At 39.2% G+C, this 22170-nt stretch overlaps 1 protein-coding gene across 1 annotated transcript in view; it reads right to left on the bottom strand.

Moving 5' to 3' along the window:
• Positions 1-22165, bottom strand: part of SYCP2L (synaptonemal complex protein 2 like) — a 141766-nt gene extending 119601 nt beyond the window's left edge. The window contains exons 1-7 of the mRNA XM_058285113.1: positions 21987-22165; positions 21685-21784; positions 20781-20846; positions 18829-18966; positions 18626-18745; positions 15686-15790; positions 15238-15262 (exon numbers count right to left, since the gene is read on the bottom strand). Of these exons, the coding sequence (XP_058141096.1) occupies positions 15238-15262; positions 15686-15790; positions 18626-18745; positions 18829-18966; positions 20781-20846; positions 21685-21784; positions 21987-22165 (733 nt within the window). The remainder of the gene's footprint in view (positions 1-15237; positions 15263-15685; positions 15791-18625; positions 18746-18828; positions 18967-20780; positions 20847-21684; positions 21785-21986) is intronic.
• Between the last annotated feature and the right edge of the window lie 5 nt (positions 22166-22170).

Below are 22170 nucleotides of genomic sequence, written 5' to 3'. Positions count from 1 at the left end.
GACATCTGAAATCAAACAGACAGAAGAATATATCAAGAACAGAAAAAATTGAGCAGAGTCACAGGGAATTGAATTCCAACATGAATTACACAAACAAAGGAGAAAGGAAAAGGGACAAAAAGAATTTAGGAAAGAATGACCAAAAATGTCCCAACCATATGAAAGACATAAGTATACATTTCTGTTTTAGCTTGCCAGACTGCCAAAATGCAATATACCAGTAATGGGCTGAATTTTACAATGGGGATTTACTAAACTGCAACCTTACTATTTTAAGGTTAAATGTCCAAATCAAGACATCATTCAGGTGATGCTTTCTCCCCAAAGACCAGCTGCTGATGATCCTGGACTCTGTCACATGACCAGACACATGGTGGCATCTATTGGCCCCATCTTTCTCCTCTGAGTTTCACTGCCTTCAGTGTCTTGCTTCTTCTGGCTTTCTCTTTGTTCCAAAGGCTTTTCTCTTTGCCTCTGTCTCTGTGTATTCATCCCATTTATAAATGACTCCACTTAACGAATTAAGACCCACCCTGGGCAATGCCTTACTAAAGTAACCTAATGAAAAGCTCTCACCCACAACAGGCTTACATCCACAGGAATGGGCCGGCTTTAAGAAAGTGATTCTCTGGGATACATACAGTCTAAAACTACCACAATATCCAAGAAGTACAACATATTCCCAACAGAATAAGTCCAAATAGACCTACTTCATAATACATATTAATCTGAATGTCAAATTCCAGAGATAAAGAGAGAATTCTAAAAGCAGCAAGAGAAAAGTAATTCATCACATCCAACAGATGCTCAGTAACACTAAGTGCCAATTCCTCATAAGAAACCATGGAGGCAGGAAGGCAGTGGTATGATATATTTAAGATATGAAAGAGAAAAACTACCAACCAAGAATTCTTTAACCCTTCAAAATTGAGGGAGAGTTTAAAATATTCAGATAAACAAAAACTGAAAGAGTTTGTTACCAAGAGACCAGCCCTACAAGATACACTAAAGGGAGTTCTGCAAGCTGAAAGGAAAAGACAAGTGAGGCTTGAATGAGAATACAGAAATGAAGACTATCAGTAAGAGTAACTAAAAGGGTAAAAAGAGTGGCAAAAATAAGATATGGCATATAAAAGCCAAAGGATAAAGGACACAGATTGACAGAATGGATAAAAAAATTATGATCCATCTATATACCATATATAAGAGACTTTCCTCAGACCCAAGTCACAAAGAGCTTGAAAGTGAAAGGTGGTAAAAAGATATTCTACACAAACAATAATCAAAAAAAGAGTTAGGGTAGCTATTAATATTTTGATATCAGACAAAATAGACTTTAAATGCAAAACTGTTATAAAAGACAAGGAAGGACATCATATATTAATAAAAGGAACAATTCACCAAGAAGAAATAACAACCATAAGTATTTATGCACCTAACAAGAGTGCCATAAATTACATGAAGCAAACACTGGCAAAACTAAAGGCAGAATTAGAAGTCTCTACATAAAAGCTGGAGACTTCAATATACCACTTTCATCAATAGAGCATCTAGACAGAGGATCAATAAGGAAACAGAGAACTTGAATGATATGATAAATGAACTAGACCTAACAGACATACACAGAACATTGTACCCCCACAGTAGTATACACATTCTTCTCAATTGTTCATGGAGCATCTTCTCCAGGATAGACACATGTTGGGTCACAAAGCAGGTCTTAGGGGTGGCAGACTTGGCCCAGTGGTTAGAGTGTCCATCTACCACATGGGAGGTCCACGGTTCAAACCCCAGGCCTCTTTGACCCGTGTGGAGCTGGTCCATGCGCAGTGCTGATGCGCGCAAGGAGTGCCCTGCCATGCAGGGGTGTCCCCTGCATAGGGGAGCCCCACGCGCAAGGAGTGTGCCCCCTAAGGAGAGCCGCCCAGTGTGAAAGAAAGTGCAGCCTGCCCAGGAATGGCACCGCACACACGGAGAGCTGACACAACAAGATGACACAACAAAAAAGAAACACAGATTCCCGTGCCGCTGACAACAACAGAAACGGACAAAGAAGACAACGCAGCGAACAGACACAGAACAGACAACCAAGGTCGGGGGGAAAGGGGAGAGAAATGAATAAATAAAAAAAAAAAAAACAGGTTTTAATAAATTTTAAGATTGCAATTAAATAATGCACTTTCTCTGATCATGATGGAATAAAGCTGGAAATCAATAACAGAAGAAGAACTGGAAAGTTCCTGGACATATGGAGGTTAAACACTTTTTTTGCTTAAACAACAAGAATTTATTGGTTCACAGTTTGGAGTCTAGGAGCCCAACATCGAAGTATCACCATGCCATGTTTTCTCCTGGAGGGTGTAGAATTCTGGGCTCACTTGCAACAATCCTTGGGGTTCCTTGGTTTGTAGACATCTCTCTGCCTCCATCACATGGTGATCTCTCTCTCCTCTGCCTTCTCCTCTGGTTTCTTCTTCCATTTTCAATTTCCTTTCCTTATAAGGACTTCGGCCATATCGGATAAAGGTCCATCCTCATTTAGTTTGGCCTCACCTGAACTAGTGACATCTTCAAAGGTCCTATTTACAAATGGGATCACACCCACATGACTGGGGGTTATGACTTGAACATGTCTTTAGTGGTGGACATGATTCATTCCCATACCAATCTGAATCTCATTCATAGTTGTCTAAGACTATGCTCCAAGTGAGTAAGAACAAGTGAAAAGATTTCTTCTCCCTTGAAGCTTTCCTTTGTAATAGTATATTACAAAGATAGATAGCCTTCTTTAGGTAAGTAGGCTTCTATAGAACAATCAAGCATCCCACATCAGATGGAAGAAGCTTCCTCCAGGATCTGAAACCGTATCTCCAGCATCAGTGTTTTTCCTTCCTGCCTCCCTTCCTTATATGAAGACAGACTGCGTATCTCTTCTTTATGAGGGAGCGTGGGAGATTCAAAGAAGAAAGAAACACAGACCTTGCCCTCCAGATGCTTAATAATTCATTAGGAAAAATAGATGCACAAATAATTAAGAAGAATGCAGTAAATGGTGAAGACTAATTATGAAGAGATGAGAAGAAAGAGATCATTTCTAATGTGTGGAGGCAGAGAGGGTTGAGGTACCATTTGAAGCAAGTCTCCAAGGGCAGAGTTTAGACAGGTGGAAGCTGTGGAGAGGACCACTATGGCAGAGGGAATGACTGGCAGGTAGAAGACAGTATGCATGTTGGAGCATATTGCGTAGAATCAACTCTCAATGATTGGTGCCTGATTAACTAGTTTGTTATAACCATGAGTAAGACCCAGAAAGTAGAGTCCAAGAACCAGGGAAATGGAGGCAGCTTGCCAGGGTGAAGGGGGGCAGGACAAAAAACCCCTTCCAGTCAGACTCACTCTCAACTCCCTCCCGAGCCCCTATCCCTGCGACACTCTAACCAAGGCCATTCTGTCCCTGAATAATGGAAAGGAGGGTGCTTTTTTTTATAGTGGTAAAATACACTAGGCAAATGTGTTTTGATGTTTTGGAGTACTGCTCTTTTCCCCCTCCGTGTCCCTTCTTAGCAAAGAATTTCTCTGTGATGGAGAGCAGGCTTTGCAAAGGGACTAGTTAGTAAAGGCGGGGTGCAGCCAGATGATGCAGAGACTCAGATGTGATTATCAAGAGTTCACACGACATCCAAGAGCCCAGGAGCCACCGAAGGTTTGGAGGGAAGGAGTGATAGGATTTGAGTGGCTCTTACATGGTCAGGTGAGACGATGACACTGGATGTAAGCCCAAGCCTTTCTCCTCACTGCAGTCTCATGGAATGAGAGGAACAGGTTGGCTGCCTTTTTATTCCTTGGTTTTAGATTGAACTTTCATGTCCAGAGGCTATTCATTCAAAATGGACACTTTAAAATGTCCTTAAATATCTGATGACCAGTGGTGTCTACCCAGAGAGTGCATACAAATAGCTGAGAAACATTGGCAGGCACCCTCAAAGGAATGAAGGTGAACCCACACGAAACAAGCAGAAATGAATATAATACAGCTGATGCACCCAAGTCCTGCCAAGTGAGGAGGGAGAACACTGAGGAAGTTGAGCATGACCAAGGCCTGCGCCCTTCAGCAGCTCAATCTGGTATCCGGTTTTTTGTTTTTGTTTTTCATTTTAAAAATAATTTATTGATGTCTATCATTCATACATGAACATAAACAATTAGCATATTGTAAAAGTTGTTAACTTAAAAAACAAACATGTATATAACATTATGTGATGCCATATATCACCCCACCACAAATACCCTTGCAATGTTGTTCTTTTATAATTTGTTACAAATGTTTCACATCATCAAAGTATTACTACTAACTACAGCTTGTATCTTGCATTTGGTATATTTTTCCAACCCACCTTATTTTTTTTGTTCATAAACCGTACAATTTATCTAAAGTGTACAATCAATGGCATTTGGTACAGTCACCAAGTTGTACATTCATTACTTCAATCAATATTAGAGCATTTTCATTACTCAAAAACAAAAGAAAAAACCATTTTCATACCCATATGTTAGTGCTAATTACGAATCCTACGGCGTGCTTTCAATATTTCTATTCATTTACAAACAACTTACCAATTTTCCAAAGATTAAACTTTAGCTTTCAATTCTCAACCACATTCTTTTCTCTGGTGACTTATATTCTAGCTATTTAATTCCATGGATTTGCTCACTATATTTAGTTCATAAAAGCAAAGTCATACAATATTTGTACTTTTGTGCCTCACCTGCTTCACTCAACATAATTTCTCCAGGTTCATTTACATTGTCATATACTTTGTGACTTAATTTCTTCTTACAATTGAACAATATTCCATTGTGTGTATATGCAACCCATCCAATGCAGCTGACCAAGATCACTGGCCAAAATTTGAATTTGCTTTAGGCTGTATCCCTCACTCTCCCCTTTTTTCGGGAAGAGGTACCGCGCAACTCTCTCAATCCCCAGTTAACACAGTCCACAGCCACTGCAGTCCACAGAATACTATTTGCCCCATGGGGGGAGGGGCAGTAGTGTACCCACTGCTGCTTTTGCAGCTCTACTCATGGGATTTTTCAGCCAGCTGAGACCCTTTCCCTTTCCCCTCTTTCTTCTGGATGGTGTCTCACATTCCTCTGGTGTCCTTAGCCACAAAGCAGCTCCCCAGACAGTCTCTACTTGTCCTCTAGCTATTTTTTCTGAAAGAGAAGTGATCCCACCACCACTCTAATCCTCCATCTTCCCAGAAGTCCTAAACAACCAACTCATAAACAATCAGTGGGTCAAAGCAGAAATTGCAAGGAAATCATTAAATATCTCAAGATGAATGAAAACAAGAACACAATATACCATAACTTATGGGATGCAGCAAAAGCAGTGCTGAGAGGGAAATGTATAGCCCTCAATGCTTATTTTAAGAAAGAGTTGAAAAAAAAAAATATCAAGGACATAACTGCATACTTGGAGGAACAAGAAAAAGAAAAGCAAACTAATCCCAAAGCAAGCAGAAAGAAAAAAATTAAAGATCAGAGCAGAAATAAATGAAACTGAGAAAAGACAACAGAGCAACTCAACAAAACCAAAAGCTGGTTCTTTAAGAATACTAATAAAACTAACAAAACCTTAGCTAGTCTGACCAAAAAAAAAGATGCAAAGAAAATTAGAATTAAGAGGGCGATATTATTATTGACCCCACAAAAATAAAGATTGTAAGAGGATACTATGAACTGTATGCCAACAAATTAGACAAATAAGAAGAACTGGATAATTTCCTAGAAACACACAATCTACACTGACTCTAAAAGAAATAGAAGACCACAACTGTATTAGTCAGTCAAATGGGTGCTGATGCAAAATACCAGAAACTGGCTGGTTTTTATAAAGGGTATTTATTTGAGGTAGGAGCTTACAGATACCAGGCCAGAAAGCTTAAGTTACTTCCCTCACCAAAGTCTATTTTCACATGTTGGAGCAAGATGGCTGCCAACGTCTGTGAGGGTTCAGGCTTCCTGCATTCCTCCCTCCCAGAGTCTTGTGTCTCTCTGGGTTCAAGGATCCTTTCTTCCCAGAGCTTGCTTCTTCCTGGGTTCAGGGTTCCTCTCTTCCTGGGGTTTGCTTCTCTTTCCTCTATGAGCTTACTTCCCGGGGCTCCAGCTTAAAGCTTCAGCATCAAACTCCAACATCAAAAACCCTCAAATCTGTCCTTTGCCATGCCTTTTATATGTGAGTCTCCACCCCTTGGTGCCCTAATGATGTGGCCCAATCAAAGCCCTAATCATGACTTAATCATGCCCAGGTACAAACAAGATTACAAACATAATCCAATATCTATTTTTCAAATTCATAACCATATCAAACTGCTACAACAAGTCAATCATAAGTAAAGAGTTTGAAACAGTAATCAAAGACCTGCCAAAGAAAAGCCCAGGAGCAGATGATTTCACAGGTGAATTCTACCAGTCATTCAAAGATGATAAATACCAATCTTGCTCAAAGTCTTGCAAAAAAATTGAAGAGGCAACACTACCTAACTCATTCTATGAAGTCAACATCATCCTAACATCAAAGCCAGAAAAGGATACAAGAAATGAAAACTCTAGACCAATTTCTCCAGTGAATATAGATGCAAAAAAATCCTCAACAAAATATTTGCAAATTGAATCCAACACCTCGTTAAAGGAATAATGATCAAGTAGATTTTACCCCAGGTAAGCAAGGGTATTTTAATGCCAGAGAATTAATGTAATACATACATTAATAAATCAAAGGGGTAAAACCACATGATCATCTCAATTGATGCAAAATCCAGCATTTATTTCTTGATTAAAACATTTAGAGGGCGGCGGACTTGGCCCAGTGGTTAGGGCATCCGTCTACCACATGGGAGGTCTGTGATTCAAACCCCGGGCCTCCTTGACTCGTGTGGAGTTGGCCCATGCACAGTGCTGATGCGCGCAACGAGTGCCATGCCACGCAGGGGTGTCCCCCACATAGGGGAGCCCCATGCGCAAGAAATGCGCCCCGTAAGGACAGCCGCCCAGCGCAAAAGAAAGTTCAGCCTGCCCAGGAACAGTGCCGCCCACACAGAGAGCTGACACAAGATACACACACAAAAAAAAAGAAACACAGATTCCTGTGCCGCTAACAACAACAGAAGCAGACAAAGAAGATGCAACAAATAGACACAGAGAGCAGACAACCGGGGTGGGGGGGAAGGGGAGAGAAATAAATAAATAAAATAAATCTTTAAAAAAAAAATTTAGAAAGATAGGAATAGAAAGGAACTTCCTCAAAATTATGAAGAGCATCAATGAAAACCCACAGCTAACAATCATGAAAGACTGAACGCTTTCCCTCTAAGATTGGGAACAATTCAATGATGCCCACTGCCAACATTATATAACTTTGTGCTAGAAGTTCTAGCTGGAGCAATTTAGGTAAGAAAAAGAAATAGAAGAGCCAATGTAGCTCAGTGGTTGAGCACCTACTTCCCATATATGAGGGTCTGGGTTCAATCCCTAGTACCTTCTAAAAAAAAAAAAAAAAAGAAATAAAGAACGTCCAAATTAGAAAGAAAGAAGTAAAATGTTCACTATTTGCAGGGGACTTGATTCTGATTTTAGAAAGTCCCCCAGAATCTACAACAAACCCACTAGAGCTAATGAGTTCAGCAAAGTGGCAGGATATAAGATCAATATGCAAAAATCAATAGTGTTTCTATACACTAGCAATTAGCAAGCTGAGGAAGAAATCAAGAAAAAAAAGTCCATTTACAATAGCAACTAATAGAATCAAATATCTAGGAATAAAATTAACCAAGGATGTAAAAGACCTGTATTCTGAAAACCACAAAAATTGCTGAAAAAAAAAATCAAAGAAACCTTAAGTACATGGAAGGACATTGGTGTTCGTGGATTAGAAGACTAAATATCATTAAGATGTCAAGTCTACCCAAATTGATATAGATTCAATGCAATCCCAATAAAAATCCCAATAGCCATTTTTGCAGAAACGGAAAAGCCAACTATCAAATTTATTTGGAAGGTTAAGGGGCCCTGAACAGCCAAAACTGTTTTTAAAGAGAGGAAACAAGTTTAAAGTCACTTCCTGACTTTAAAGCGTTTTACTTAGCTAAAGTGTTAAAAACAAAACAACAGCCTGGTTCTGACATAAAGATAGATTGACCAATGGAACTGAATTGAGAACTTGGAAATAGACCCCCACATATATGGTCAGGTGATTTTTGACACAGCTGCCAGGTCCATTCAACTTGGATGGAATGGTCTCTTCAAAAAATGGTTTTGGGATAAGGGAATGAAACAGGACCCCCGTCTCACACTTTACACAAAGATTAACTCAAAATGCATCAAACACCCATATATGACAGCCAGGACCATAAAACTCCTAGAAAGAAATGTAGGGAAGCATCTTCAAGATCTTGTGGTAAATGGTGATTTCTTAGACTTTACACCCAAAGCATGAGCAATGAAAGAAAAAAAATGGAACTTCTTTAAAAGTGAATACTTTTGTGCTTCAAAGGAGTTTGTAAAGAAGGTGATAAGGCAGCCTACCACCTTTCTACCAATGGGAGAAAATATTTGGAAACCACATATCTGATATAGGTTTAATATCCAGAATCTATAAAGAAATCCTATGATGCAACAATAAATAGACAAACAACCCAAAATTAAGAAACGGTTTGAATAGACAGTTTCCAAAGAAGAAATACAAATGCTAAAAAGAACATGAAAAGATGTTCCACATCACTTGCTATTAGGGAGATGCAACTCAAAACACCAATGAGATTTCATTTCACACCTATTAGAATGGCCACCATTAAAACAGAAAACTACAAGTGTTGGAGAGGATGTGGAGAAATAGGTACATGTATTCATGGCTGGTGAAAATATTGAATGGTATAGCTACTGAGGAAAACAGTTTGATGTTTCCTCAGGAAGCTAAGTCTGCAATTGTCATATAACCCAGCAATTCTTCTACTAGACAAATACCCAGAAGAACTGAAAGCAGGGATGCAAATAGACATTTTCCCACCAATGTTCATAGCAGCATTATTCACAATTGCCAAAAAATGGAAATAACCCAACTGCCCATCAACTGAGGAAAGGTAAACAAAGTGTGGTATATATATACAATGGAATATATTCAGCTGTAAGAAGAAATGAAGTCCTGATGCACGTGACAACATGAATTAACCTCAAAGACATTATGTTGAGTGAAGTAAGCCAGATACAAAAGAAGAACTGTTGTATGAGCTCACTAATATTAAATATAATGAGAAAACTCATGGAGTTAATGTCGAGAACACAGGTTCCCAGAAAACATAATGAGAGTAGAGAACATGGAGCTGATTCTTAATTTGTGCAGAATTCTTAACAAGGTTGATTGTAAATGTTTGGAAATGGATAGAAATGATGGTAGCACATTTTGAGTGTAATGAACAGCCCTGAACCATGTGTGGGATTGTGGTTGATAAGTGATGTTTAGGGTCATGTATGTCACTAGAAGGAAAGCTAGAGGATGAAACAGAGGACTGTGTAACACGGTGAACCTGTTGTGGACAGTGAAGGTGGTTAATAGTACAAATATAAAGATGTTCTTCCACAAAATAGAATATGTGTCACTATTACAAGGTATTAAAAATAGTGTGGTATATGAACAAAATAAACCTAATGTGAATGATGGACTATAATGAATAGTAATATTTTATCATTTTCCATCAATTGTAACAAAGCTGCCACACCAATGCTAAGTGTCAATAATAGGGGGAATTAAGAGGAATGAGTTTTTCCCTTTTTGGAGCTATGAAACTGTTCTATAATTGACCATGGTGATGAAAACACAACTCATTATACTAAGATCCCCTGGTTATACAGTTGGGATAGATTGCATGGTATGTGAAAAAAACGCAGGGGGGTAATAAAAGCAAGCTGCATATGAAAACGAAAGCAAAGATGCAATGACTGGCAAGCGGACTTGGCCCAGTGGTTAGGGCGTCCATCGACCACATGGGAGGTCCACGGTTCAAACCTCGGGCCTCCTTGACCTGTGTGGAGCTGGCCTATGCACAGTGCTGATGCACACAAGGAGTGCCCTGCCACACAGAGGTGTCCCCCGTGCAGGGGATCCCCAGGCACAAGGAGTGCGCCCCATAAGAACCGCCCAGCGTGAAAGAAAGCGCAGCCTGCCCAATGGTGCCACACACACAGAGAGCTGACACAAGATGACGCAACAAAAAGAAACACAGATTCCAGGTGCCGCTGATAAGGATAGAAGTGGTCACTGAAGAACACACAGTGAATGGATGCAGAGAGCTGACAACTGGGGGGGTGGGGGAAGGGGAGAAAAATAAATAATAAATCTTAAAAATAAAAAAAAGATGCAATGGCTGAACAATACATCACCCTACAAGAGTGTAGAATAGGAAGAACAACTGTTACAGATGTTGTGGGGGCCTTCCCATCATCCTTTCCACCCCTCCTCTGTTATGGAGTAGTCATGGTATATGGGTGGGAATGATGAGTTTCTGAATGGCTCCTGATTGGTTTAACCTAGTCAGGGAAGTCCATTCATCTTTTCCTAGTGATTGCTTCATGGGGGAGAGAGTTGTCCAATCAGAGCACAGCTAGGGACTTGTTTGATGGTTGCAGGACCTACATCTTTCTCTCCCATAGTGAATATGGAAGCACAAAGCCCTTATTGAGGGCAACCAACAAGGGAACCAACTTGACAGCAAAGACGAACCTTAGGAGTCAGAACTGAAAGAACTTCTGAGAAATGGAAAAGAGCCACAACTAGATTGCACCTGGAACTGATCTCTAGACATTTTTTTTTGAGTCAACAAATCATCATTATCACTTAAGCCTATTTGAACTATATACTGAAAATTCTCTTAACTCAGTTCTCCTCAAACAAAGTTGATTTTGTCCCCAGAAGTAATAGAGTTTATGGGAATGAAGGACACAATGGATGAGATTAAAATACATTAGAGGCACATAACAGCAGATTTGAATCGTTAGAGGACAGAATTAGTGATATCAAGGACAGAACATCTGAACTTGTAGACAGAAAACCAGGAAGAGAAAAGAATGGGGGAAAAAAATGGAAATGGGTCTCAGGGAACTGAATGACAACATGAAATGCATAACTCGTGTCCCGGAAGGGGGAGAGGATGGAAAAGGGGCAGAAAGAATATTTGAGGAAATAATCAAAAACTTCCCCAATCCTTATAAAAGATAAAAATATCAATATCTAAGAAGGACAATGCACCACAAACAGAATAAATCTAAATACACCTACCCTGAGATACCTACTATTTAGTATGACAAATATCAGAGATAAAGAGAGGATTCTGAAAGCAGCAACAGGAAAACAAAGCATCACATAAAAGGAAATCTCAATAAGATTAACTGCTGACCCCTCACCAGAAACCATGGAGATGAGAAGACAGGGATATGATGTATTTAAGGTACAGAAAGAAAAAAATTGCTAGCCAAGAATTCTGTATCTGCCAAGCCTGTCCTTCAAAAATGAGGGTGAGATTAAAGTCTTCAAAACAAAGAAAAACAGAGAGTATGTTGCCAAAAGACCAGAATTACAAGAGATACTAAAGGGAGTGCTTTAGCCTAAATGGAAAAAACAAGGGTGAGAGTATAGAAATAAAGATTATTAAGAAGGCTAAATTAAAGGTTAAAAAGACAGATAATAGTAAGATATGACAACAGAAAGTCAAAGGATAAACTGGATGATGCAAGTAAATGTCTTTCAGTAGTAACACTGAATGTTAATGGCTTAAATTCCCAGAACAAAAGACATACACTGATAGAATGGATGAAAAAATATGAGTCATCTATTTGTGGTCTACAAGAGACTCACCTCAGATGTAAGGACATAATCAGGTTGAAAGTGAAAGGTTGGAAATAGATTTTTTTTTTTTTTAAAGATTTATTTTTATTTATTTAATTCCCCTCCCCTCCCCCGGTTGTCTGTTTTCTGTGTCTTTTTGCTGCGTCTTGTTTCTTGTTTCTTTGTCCGCTTCTGTTGTCGTCAGTGGCACTGGAAGTGTGGGCGGCGCCATTCCTCGGCAGGCTGCTCCCTCCTTCGCGCTGGGCGGCTCTCCTTATGGGTGCACTCCTTGCGCGTGGGGCTCCCCCACGCGGGGGACACCCTGCGTGGCACAGCACTCCTTGCGCGCATCAGCACTGCGCATGGGCCAGCTCCACACGGGTCAAGGAGGCCCGGGGCTTGAACCGCGGGCCTCCCATGTGGTAGACGGACGCCCTAACCACTGGGCCAAAGTCCGTTTCCCGGAAATAGATTTTAAATGTAAAACTATTATAAGGATGAAAAGATCATTATATATTAATAAAAGGGACAATTCACCAAGAAAAAATAACATATTAATGCACCTAACCTGGGTGCCCCAAGATACATGAGGCACGCATAATAGACATCTCTACAATAATAGCTGGAGACTTCATTCCACCACTCAGCATTGGACAGAACATCTGGACAAAGGATATGAAAATTGACCTACACCTGACATTTACAGAGCATTACACCCCAAAACAGCAGGATACACATTCCTTCAAGTGCTCATTAGTCCTTCTCCAGGAAAGACCATATGTTGGTTACAAGACAGGTCTCAATAAATATAAAACAACTGAAGTTATATAAAACACTTACTCTGATCATACCAAAATGAAGCTGGAAATCAATACTGGAGAGAAAAAGGGAAAATTCGCAAATATATGGAAATTAAACACCACATTTTTAAATAATCAGGGGGGTCAAAGAAGAAACTGCAAGAAAATTCAGTAAATATCTTGAGATGAATGAAAATGAGGACACAGCATATCAAAGCCTATGGGATACAACAAAGGCAATGCTGAAAGAAAAAATTATAGTCCTCAATGCTTACATTGAAAAAGAAGAAAGAGATAAAATCAAAGACCTATATGCATACCCGGAGGAATTAGAAAAGAATAGCAAACTAACCCCAAACCAAGCCAAAGGGAAGAAATGATAAAGATCAGAGCAAAAATAAATGAAATTCATTACCAAAAAAACTATAAAGAGAATCAACAAAACCAAAAGTTTATTTTTTGCGATCAACAAAATGAACAAACTCTTAGCTAGTCTGGCAAAGAAAAAAAGACAAGATGCAAATAAAATCAGAAATGAGAGGGAGGACATAACCATTAGCCCCACAGAAATGAGATCATAAGAGGATAATATGAGCAACAGTACTCCAAAAAACTAGACAATGTAGACAAGATGGACAAATTCCTAGAAACACAAGAATGGACCATACTGATCCTAGAAGAAATAGAAGATCAACAAACCAATTACAAGTAAATATACTGAAACAGTCATCAAAAACCTCCCACAGATGAAAAGTCCAGGACCAGATGGCTTTACAGGTGAATTCCACGAATCATTTGAAGACCATCTAATACCAATATTGCTCAAGTTTTTAAAAAAAAACTGAACAGGAAGGAATGCTACCAGACTCATTCTATGAAGCCAACATGACCCTAGTACCAAAAACCATATAAAGATACTATGACACCAAATGCAATGAATTGACACAATGATGAAAGAGGTTGTTGGAGTGGGAGGTGGGGGGGGGGGTAAATGGAAACCTCTTATGTAGGTTCCCATATAAAAAAGACGTAAACCTTTTTTTTAAATGTAAGATTTTTTGTGATCTATATATCTTTTTAAAAAGACAATTAAAAAAAGATACTAAAAGAAAATTACAGACCAATATCTCTAATGAATACAGATGTAAAAATCCTCAACAAAATTCTTGCAAACTGAATTCAAAAGCTCATTAAAAGAACTATACTCAACGATCAAGTGAGTTTTATCCCAAGTATGCAAGGGTTTTTCAACACAAGACAATTAGTGTAATAAACCACATTAATAAATTGGAGAAAAATCACATGGTTCTCTCAATTGATGCAGAAAAGGCATTTGACAAAATACAACATCCTTTATTAATAAAAACACACCAAAAGAAAAGAATAGAAGGAAGTTTTCTCAATATGGTAAACTGCATATATGGAAAACCTACAGCTAACATTGTACTCAATGGTGAAAGACTGAAAGCTTTCCCACTGAGCTCAGGAACAAGACAAGAATGGCCACTACTGTTAGTCAGTATTTTGCTATGGCCACCACTGTTAGTCAGTATTTTGCTAAAGGTTCTAGCTAGAGCAATCAGGCTAAAGAAATAAAAGGTACCCAAACAGGAAAGTAAAATTTTTGGTATTCCATGATATGATCCTATATCTGGAAAATATTGAAAAATCCACAAGAAAGCTTTTAGAATAGACAACTTCAGCAAAAAAACAGCTCTTCAAAAGAAAAAATCTACTATACGAAAAGGATATATCTAAGATGGCCTCAATTCCTGAAATGTTCAGATATTTTAAGTGCATCTTTGACTCCCTGACATAATTGAAAAATGTCAAGTTATCTTTAATGTAAGGTAAACTGAATGAAGTCATTGATATAATCTCCAGAATTTCTAAAATTTTACCTTTTTATTTTTGGAAGGCAGAGAAAGCTATCTGAATCAGCTTCAAATTAAATCTGAAAGAACTAAACTTTTGGGAAGCAGATGTTGCTCAAGCAATTTTGATTCCCAGGGCCTCCTGATGAAGGTGAGCTAGCCTGTGCAGGACAGCTGGTGCAGCAAGGTGACACAACAAAAAGAAATAGAGGAGAGACAATAAGAGACACAGCAGACTAGGGAGCTGAGGTGGCATAAGAGATTGAGCACCTCTGTCCCACTCCAGAATGCACCAGGATCGGTTCCCAGTGCCGCCTAAAAAGACAAGACAAGCAGACACAGAAGAACATACAACAAATGGACACAGAGAGCAAACAACGGGGGGAGGGGGAATAAATAAATCTTTTAAAAAAGAACTAAACTTGCTAGTTTGGATTTATATCGGAATGGTGCACAGTAGCCATATGGTAACAGGAAACAGCTAAATAAAAATGCAACTCAAGACATTCTTTACAACAAAATTTGTTTCAGCATAATATGACTGCCAGAAGGTAGTTAATAAATCCAAATTATAATTTCAAACCCATTTTGATCTATTTTTACATATCATTTATTTAATTCTTTTCTCTGCTCCAGAATCACCTTCTAATGAATAATTTTGAGTAGTGAATAATACACTTACCTTTACTCCTACTCCTGGAAATAATCTAACAAAAAGAAAAACATTAAGCTCATGTTATAAAAATATTAATAGCATTATAACTTATAACATTTAATGCATTAATATTGATCTCTCTCTCCTAGGCAGGAGTGGACTTTAAACCATGAAAAAAATTTTAGAGAAAGCCTATTTGGGCTTCAATCATTTTATTAAGATCCGTATATTACCCTCAAGACATATTTGTATGTATAAAAATAAATCACTTTGTTTTTCTATAAAATTGTTTCTGGAACCAAACTGGCTGCAAACAAATGTTTGTTTCTATTTCAGATAATAATATTCTAATAATAAAATGTGGAGCCTTTTAGCAAGACCCCGATCTTTAGAAATCCAGGTTTTCTAGATAACTTGAAGATTCCTGCAGCTCACCAATGAGATCTTCTCAGGGAAGTCTCCTGCCCTCCCTTACCAAGGCTGTGTCCAGGAAATCTTCTGTAACACGAATCAGGGGTGGGTCTGAAGCTACGTCTTCTATGGTCAGAAATCCTGTTGTTCTTTCAAACCAGGAAACCATGTACATGGGCAAAGAAACACTCATGGAACCACATGTTGGAGTAACTACGGCCTATGCAATAAAATTCCACAAGGTAATTCTCTCACTAAAGCAAAACAACTTCCCATTTCCTATCAGTTCATTTGGGCCTGGCTTCGGGCCTCCAGCTTAGGGCACTAAGTCACTGCTACACGGTGATAATAACTGAATGCTCAAATATTAGCAGGAATTGGAGACTTGGCCAAAATCAGGGCCCGAAAGTCCTTATGGGGCAGAGCCAGTAGGTAAAGTTTAAGAGATGAATGAGCCTCCCCAATACAGGAGAGATGCTCATAGTCTGGAAGTAGAAAACAAACGACCGAAGGAGCTGCAGCATTTGGAAAACGCACCCTGTGTATGCGTGGTTTACAGGAAACAAGCCTCGGGCTTGGCTGCCTCTCATCCTCTTTTGCTGAAAGCTTCCAGCCAGTTGAAGAATTGTTTCCCTCACCCAAATTTACATTAACTTGCTAGGATTGGTCTGATGTAGAAAAAGTATCTATAGACCTTCCTAGAATTTATTCAGTAAAGCAAGTTTGAATTTTTTCTTTTTTTTTTTTTTTTTTTTGCTGAGAGTGGTCACTCCTAGAAGGAAGAAGAAAAATTCTGCATGCAAATTTAGAAATCATCAGCTTGACTATAAAGTTAATAAAAATGAATCTGGGAAGAAAAGCTCTTACAGGTATAGAGGCTTTGTCCATGCTAAAGACTCCGAGCACCCCGGAAGAATAACATGGACAAAATAATCAGTTCTCAAACTTGGCTGCAAATTAGGAAAACCTGGGGAGCTTTGGCAACGGTTGCCTGGACGCATTCCAGACCAATTAAATTGGAATATCTGGGAACACAAGTCAGGCAGTGCATTAAAAAGTTCTCCAGGTGATTCTAATGTACAGAAATTTTTGAGCACCACTACTATGGTACTTTCATCTCAAATCATACACATGTTTGCATTGGATTGAATCACCCACCTTCTCCTGAAGCACCCTTTGCCCTGACAGCCCAAATGTCGACAAGGGAGGAAAGGTCTCTCAAAGTGCACTCACTGCTAAGGCTTTATTTTTCTCCCTCTCTAAATTCATGCTCAAAATTCTATGCTTTTATATACCTTAGTCACCATCCCATCTATCCCCCCCAATCTCCCTCCCTGCCCAAATATAAGTGTAGATATAGACTGATACAGAGAAGTGGGGAAAATGCCACATTACTTGACCAATACTTGGGAACAGGCAATCACTCACTAAGCCCTTTACCATGAGTGTTCATTGTCTAACACACACCAGCTGCCCCCACAGCTGCATCATTACCAGAAGCCAGGCATAATAGTCACTGCTTGTTGTTAAGCACGTGGTATCAAAGAAGATCATAGGGTATGTGACTAAAGATGTTCCCTTCTATAGGAAATTCTTATCCTGTGGAGTAAAATTACTTCCAAGTCCCCTTTGTGTTGAGCCTGAAAACACAACTGCTAAAAGCAGAGTCTAGCATCCCATCTGCTTTGATAATATATTTTTATTCCCCTTGGACAAAACCACATGGAATAACAGATTTTAGAATGTGTTTAAATTATGGTTAAGACGTTTCCATCACCAAGTAGAATTCCAATGGAATATGGAAACTCTTACCTGACTTCAAAATGCCTGTAGAGATTTGATCTGACACTAAAAATAAAATTAAAAACACACACAAAACCTTGGGCCTTCTTAAATCTAAATAGGAAATTCAGGTTAAAACAGATCCCAACTTACACACCCTAAAGAACCAGCTGAAGGTTCCAAGGTACCCCTGGGACATCCCTGCCCATTTTCTTCGGAGTTTTATCCCCTCTTCCCTGCTCCCTGTTATCTGCAAGTAAGTGCATTAGGCAGTTAGGTTGGCTTAAATGCAAAATGAAATAAGGACAGTTTGCATAAGTACAGTCCTTAGATCCCGATCTTCCACAAACACTTTTACAGTCCCTGAGAGGAGTTAGGGAGAGCCTGGAGTTCATTCTTTCTCTCCTAGAGTGGAAGTCCAATAGTTAGAGGCATTTTAAAGTGAAAATGGACAGAGTATACTCCCTGGCCCAGCCTGATCTTAATAAACTTCAGCAACTAAAGACCAGGGGGTAAATCAAAGATACTAATTCCAACCAGAAAATCCTTCTGCCCCTCTACCTCACCCCACCAGTAAATAGTTTTAGGGCTGCAAAACCTCATGCTAAAAAGAGAAGAATTGCAGCAAAAGATTTTGCAAGCTCTGCTTCGCTTCCAGATGCCATTTAAAAAGCACTCATTGCCTTCTGGCTAATTTAAAAAAAACAGAATAAAATTTCTTAACTGGGATGACAAGATAAAAATTTTCTATTTTTCAGGTTAAACCAGGGCATAGAAAATGGGGGAAGTGGGGCCTTATGTGGGCATGGGGAAGTATTTAATGATGTTGTGTCTATGTCCAATCCTGTTAATGAAAGTTGATTAAATAGTTACAGAGCCTTTGGGGGGTGGCATGGGAAATATATAAAAGTCTACTCCCTACTTATCCTCACAAGTTCACTGAAATAATAAAAACATGCAATTTTGTAGTCATCTCTACTGCATAAGCTTGTCAAGGTGAGATGTTCTAACTCATTCTTGTCTACTCCCAAAGGGCCCTGCCCAGCTCATACATCAGGAAATGTGCTGAGTTTAACTTGTGATTGGATATAGGCAATAAGCATGGGTATCAATTGTTTTTTTTTCAAATCTGATTTCAAATAAATAGAAAATACTAGACAAGTGAATCCACTCTAGTTCTTTAAGTTACCAAAAGCCCCCCAAATTAAAATATGACACTTATCTTTGGAATGAGTCCCTGTTGAATGAGCAAAGGCTCATCTTCTTGGAAGTCATCTAGGAGGAATCGCTGAACACACTTCAGCAATAGGGAAACATGCTGAAATTCATTTTTATCCAGTTCCTAGATATTAGAGCACACTAAGTTAAAACCATGATCACACATTGGTATTCCAGTCAAAAAACAAAAACGAAAAGACAACTTGCCTTGTTTATTGATTGGTCAAGGTGGTATAATAGATGATGATTATATTTTTGGGGAAAGTGGCGCTCTCTCTGTTGAAAATACTCTTTCATTTTCTGAAATCCTTTCCCATGGACTGCATCAGTAATAAGCGATTGAAGCTAGAAAGTTGATGGTTTGCAAATTACTTTCCCCAAGAACTTTGCTTTCATGGTAGTATTTCCAACTAATCATCACTGTCAATAACAATTCAGAGTAGAAGTAATAGGAGGTCAAAATAGGATACAGATCTATAATCCTGAACAGTAAATAATCATGTAGCAAATTAATCAGTTTCTCCTAGCTTGAAAGAGGAGTTCTCAAAATGTGGTGCCTGGAGGGGGCACAGCAATCTGTTAACAAGCTCTCCAGGTGATGCTGATGCATGCTACAGTTTGAGAATCCCTGATTCAAGGAAAACTACACTTAATAGGCACCAGTAGGTGAAAAGACTATCCTCAGCAATGTTGGAAATTCTAAACCACGAAGAAATGCAAGCAGATTATCACTCATTACAAGACAAAAATGATCAGACTAGAAAGTAGAAAGGGAATTCAAAACTAATGATTACAAATTATGGAAGTTGATGACAAATATGCAGATTAGACTGTAACAAATGCAATTCATCTTTTCTGCCTGAAGGTTAGTCAAGACATACTTCTAATTGTATACAGTTGACTAAGATACGTCCTTAAATATCTGTACTATAAAACAGGATTTTTACTTTTTTAAAAAGTCCTGTCAAGGCCTACAGGCCAAATTATAATATGAATTATTTTAATAAGGAGGTATTCCACTGTATACACTCACTTATTTTTAGTATCAGTTTAAATGGGGACACATTTGAAACCATTCCATTTAAACTGACTACTTTCTTTATTAAGCTTCCTCATAGCGAGTCTTTTTATATGCCAAATGGGTTAAGTGAGCTGCAGATGGTCTCATTTAAACCTCACCACTACCCTGCAAAGTTAGATTCTTTACACGGATAGTAAAACCAAGACAGAGAAAAGTCAAGAGCTTGGGTGAGATCACCAACTGGGATTCCTACCCAGATTATGCGACTCAGCAGATCATGCTTTCACCTATTCAGAATAAATCCACATACTTGGCCTCAGTCCCAGAGCTCTGTGCTATCAGATAACTTCTTTAGCCTAACTTCCCTGCTAAAGGGTCCTAGAATAAGGCAAGCCCTTCCTTGCCTCAGGGCCTTTGCACGGGCTGTTCTAGGCCTTGACTGCTTTGCCCGACTACTCTCCCCAAGCCGACTCCTTGTCACCTACTTCCTCCAACCCCCAGAACTCCAGCTTTTTTCTTCCAGGGCCACCTTTTCTAAGGCAGTAGGCCAAGGAGGCCTTCAGACCCAACTATTCTCCATTACAATGCTGTGTTCTTTCTTTCCCTACTACTTTGTTCATTGCTCTCTTTGCCAGCCTCTAAATTCCATGAGGGCAGGAATCTTCGTTTGTTTTGTTCAGGTGTACTGTCCTACCTACACCTACAATAGTACCAGGTACAAGAGAGCTTAATCCAGGATGCTGGTAGGATATGATGAAGGTAAACTTAGCAGGACTTGGTGATAAGTTAGATGTGGGAGGTTAAGGAAAGAGAAGACACAAAGAAGATTCCTCTGCTTCCGGCTTGAGCAACTGGAGGAACAATTGTGCTAGTGGCCCAGGAAAGACAGGGTGGTGCTTAAGATGTCAAAAACAAAAAGGTGGATAAATCATGGGAATAATTAATGATTTTTTTTTTATTTGCTGGTCACAACCACTTTTGCTCTTTAGCACTTTAGGTTATGAAGAGAAAAAAGCTGTTAATAAATCTAAGATACATGAAAAAGATGAATTAATTCTTCCTTTGTAAAGAAGCTTTAGAAAGAGCATACATACATACACACACACACACACACACTCAAAATAAACTTGATCTTTACCCAGAAAGCATTCTGAGCTGTCCCACTTCCATCATCTTCCTTAACAGACTGCAAAGGATCTTCTCTCTGTGCACAATAAAAAGGTGGTTTAAAAAAAAAAAAAATTCCTACAGAGAAATGCATGTCAAGTTTTAAAAATAAAAAAAAAGGTTTATCTTTTTTCATGAAAAAACTTGCTCATATTACTGATTTTAGGCATAGTACTTTTTAAAACCCTTCCCATCCTTTAATACTGTCTGACACAGTACAACCTACCACAAAAAGCAAAACCACCGTCATTTGAATAAATGATTATACAAAATAAGCAAATGCAAACTGCTACACGGATGACTATAAATAGAAGGAAAGTCTCTGAATAAACCTTTTTCAGAAGGAGAGCTTGTAAAATGAAGTTAAATAAAAAGTATCTTTCAAGACCAGTCATGTGCTTAAGCTTTAAGTTTCTGATGTATATACCTTTTAAATGTTACTGTAGGAAATTTCAAAGATCAAATATCAAGAACCCAAGGTAAGTGTCCAAACACGAGTAGTGAATTGTGGCACATCTTCTTCAAGAGGTAAACCTGGTTTACCATCTGTTTTCACAAGACATTAGGCTACCTTAAATAACCACACATTATTGTATTAAACACCTGTGCTCACTTCAACCCAACAATTTAATTGAAAAGCACACGTAAAAAATATTTTAGAAGGTCTCTAGTTTTTTTAATAAGCCTTAGACAGTTCTACTTCTATATAAATTTGACCAAAATCCTTAAATATCAGCATATTTTACAATTTTGTCGTCCTTACTTATAAATCTGAAATTTTGAGTGAATTCAAAAACCCAGATCCAGACTTGTTAACTTTTTCATCAGAGTATTCAACTAAATGAACTCTGAAAAGTTTGCGCCCTGGGCGCTACCAAATCCTCTAGTTTCCCGGAAGCCTTAGGGGTTGTAATTTGCAAGACACTTGGCTGAAATTCCAGCACTTGAGATCGCAATTCTGGGTGCCTGCACCTTCTACGGAGCAAGCGGGTAACGAGGGCTGGAAAATAGGCTGGGAAAACAGCCCAAGCAACTTGGAAAGAACTACCTCACTGCCTGCGAACGGGAAACCTCCGGTTCCCTTCCCGTGTTTTCCTAACAAGGAACCAGAAGTTTCTATTCTGCTCGAGGTCTAACTGAAAGCTGTCAATTAACTCCAAAGAAAACCTAAAGGAGCCTGAAGTGCCCAAAGGGCGCGGGAAGGGTTGGTCCCTCGGCGCCAGGGGACGGCGCCGCGCGCGGGGTCCCTGGGCGAACACGCCAGGCTGTGCCCAGGAGCGAGCGCCTGGGGCTGGGGACGCCTGAGCCCGGGCCTGACCACCGCGGGGACACTCCCTGGACACTCACCGCCTGCATCCCGC

This window comes from Dasypus novemcinctus, chromosome 22 (assembly GCF_030445035.2).
Source record: "Dasypus novemcinctus isolate mDasNov1 chromosome 22, mDasNov1.1.hap2, whole genome shotgun sequence".
Classification (NCBI taxonomy): Eukaryota; Metazoa; Chordata; class Mammalia; order Cingulata; family Dasypodidae; genus Dasypus; species Dasypus novemcinctus.
This window is presented reverse-complemented; position numbering and strand designations above follow the sequence as displayed.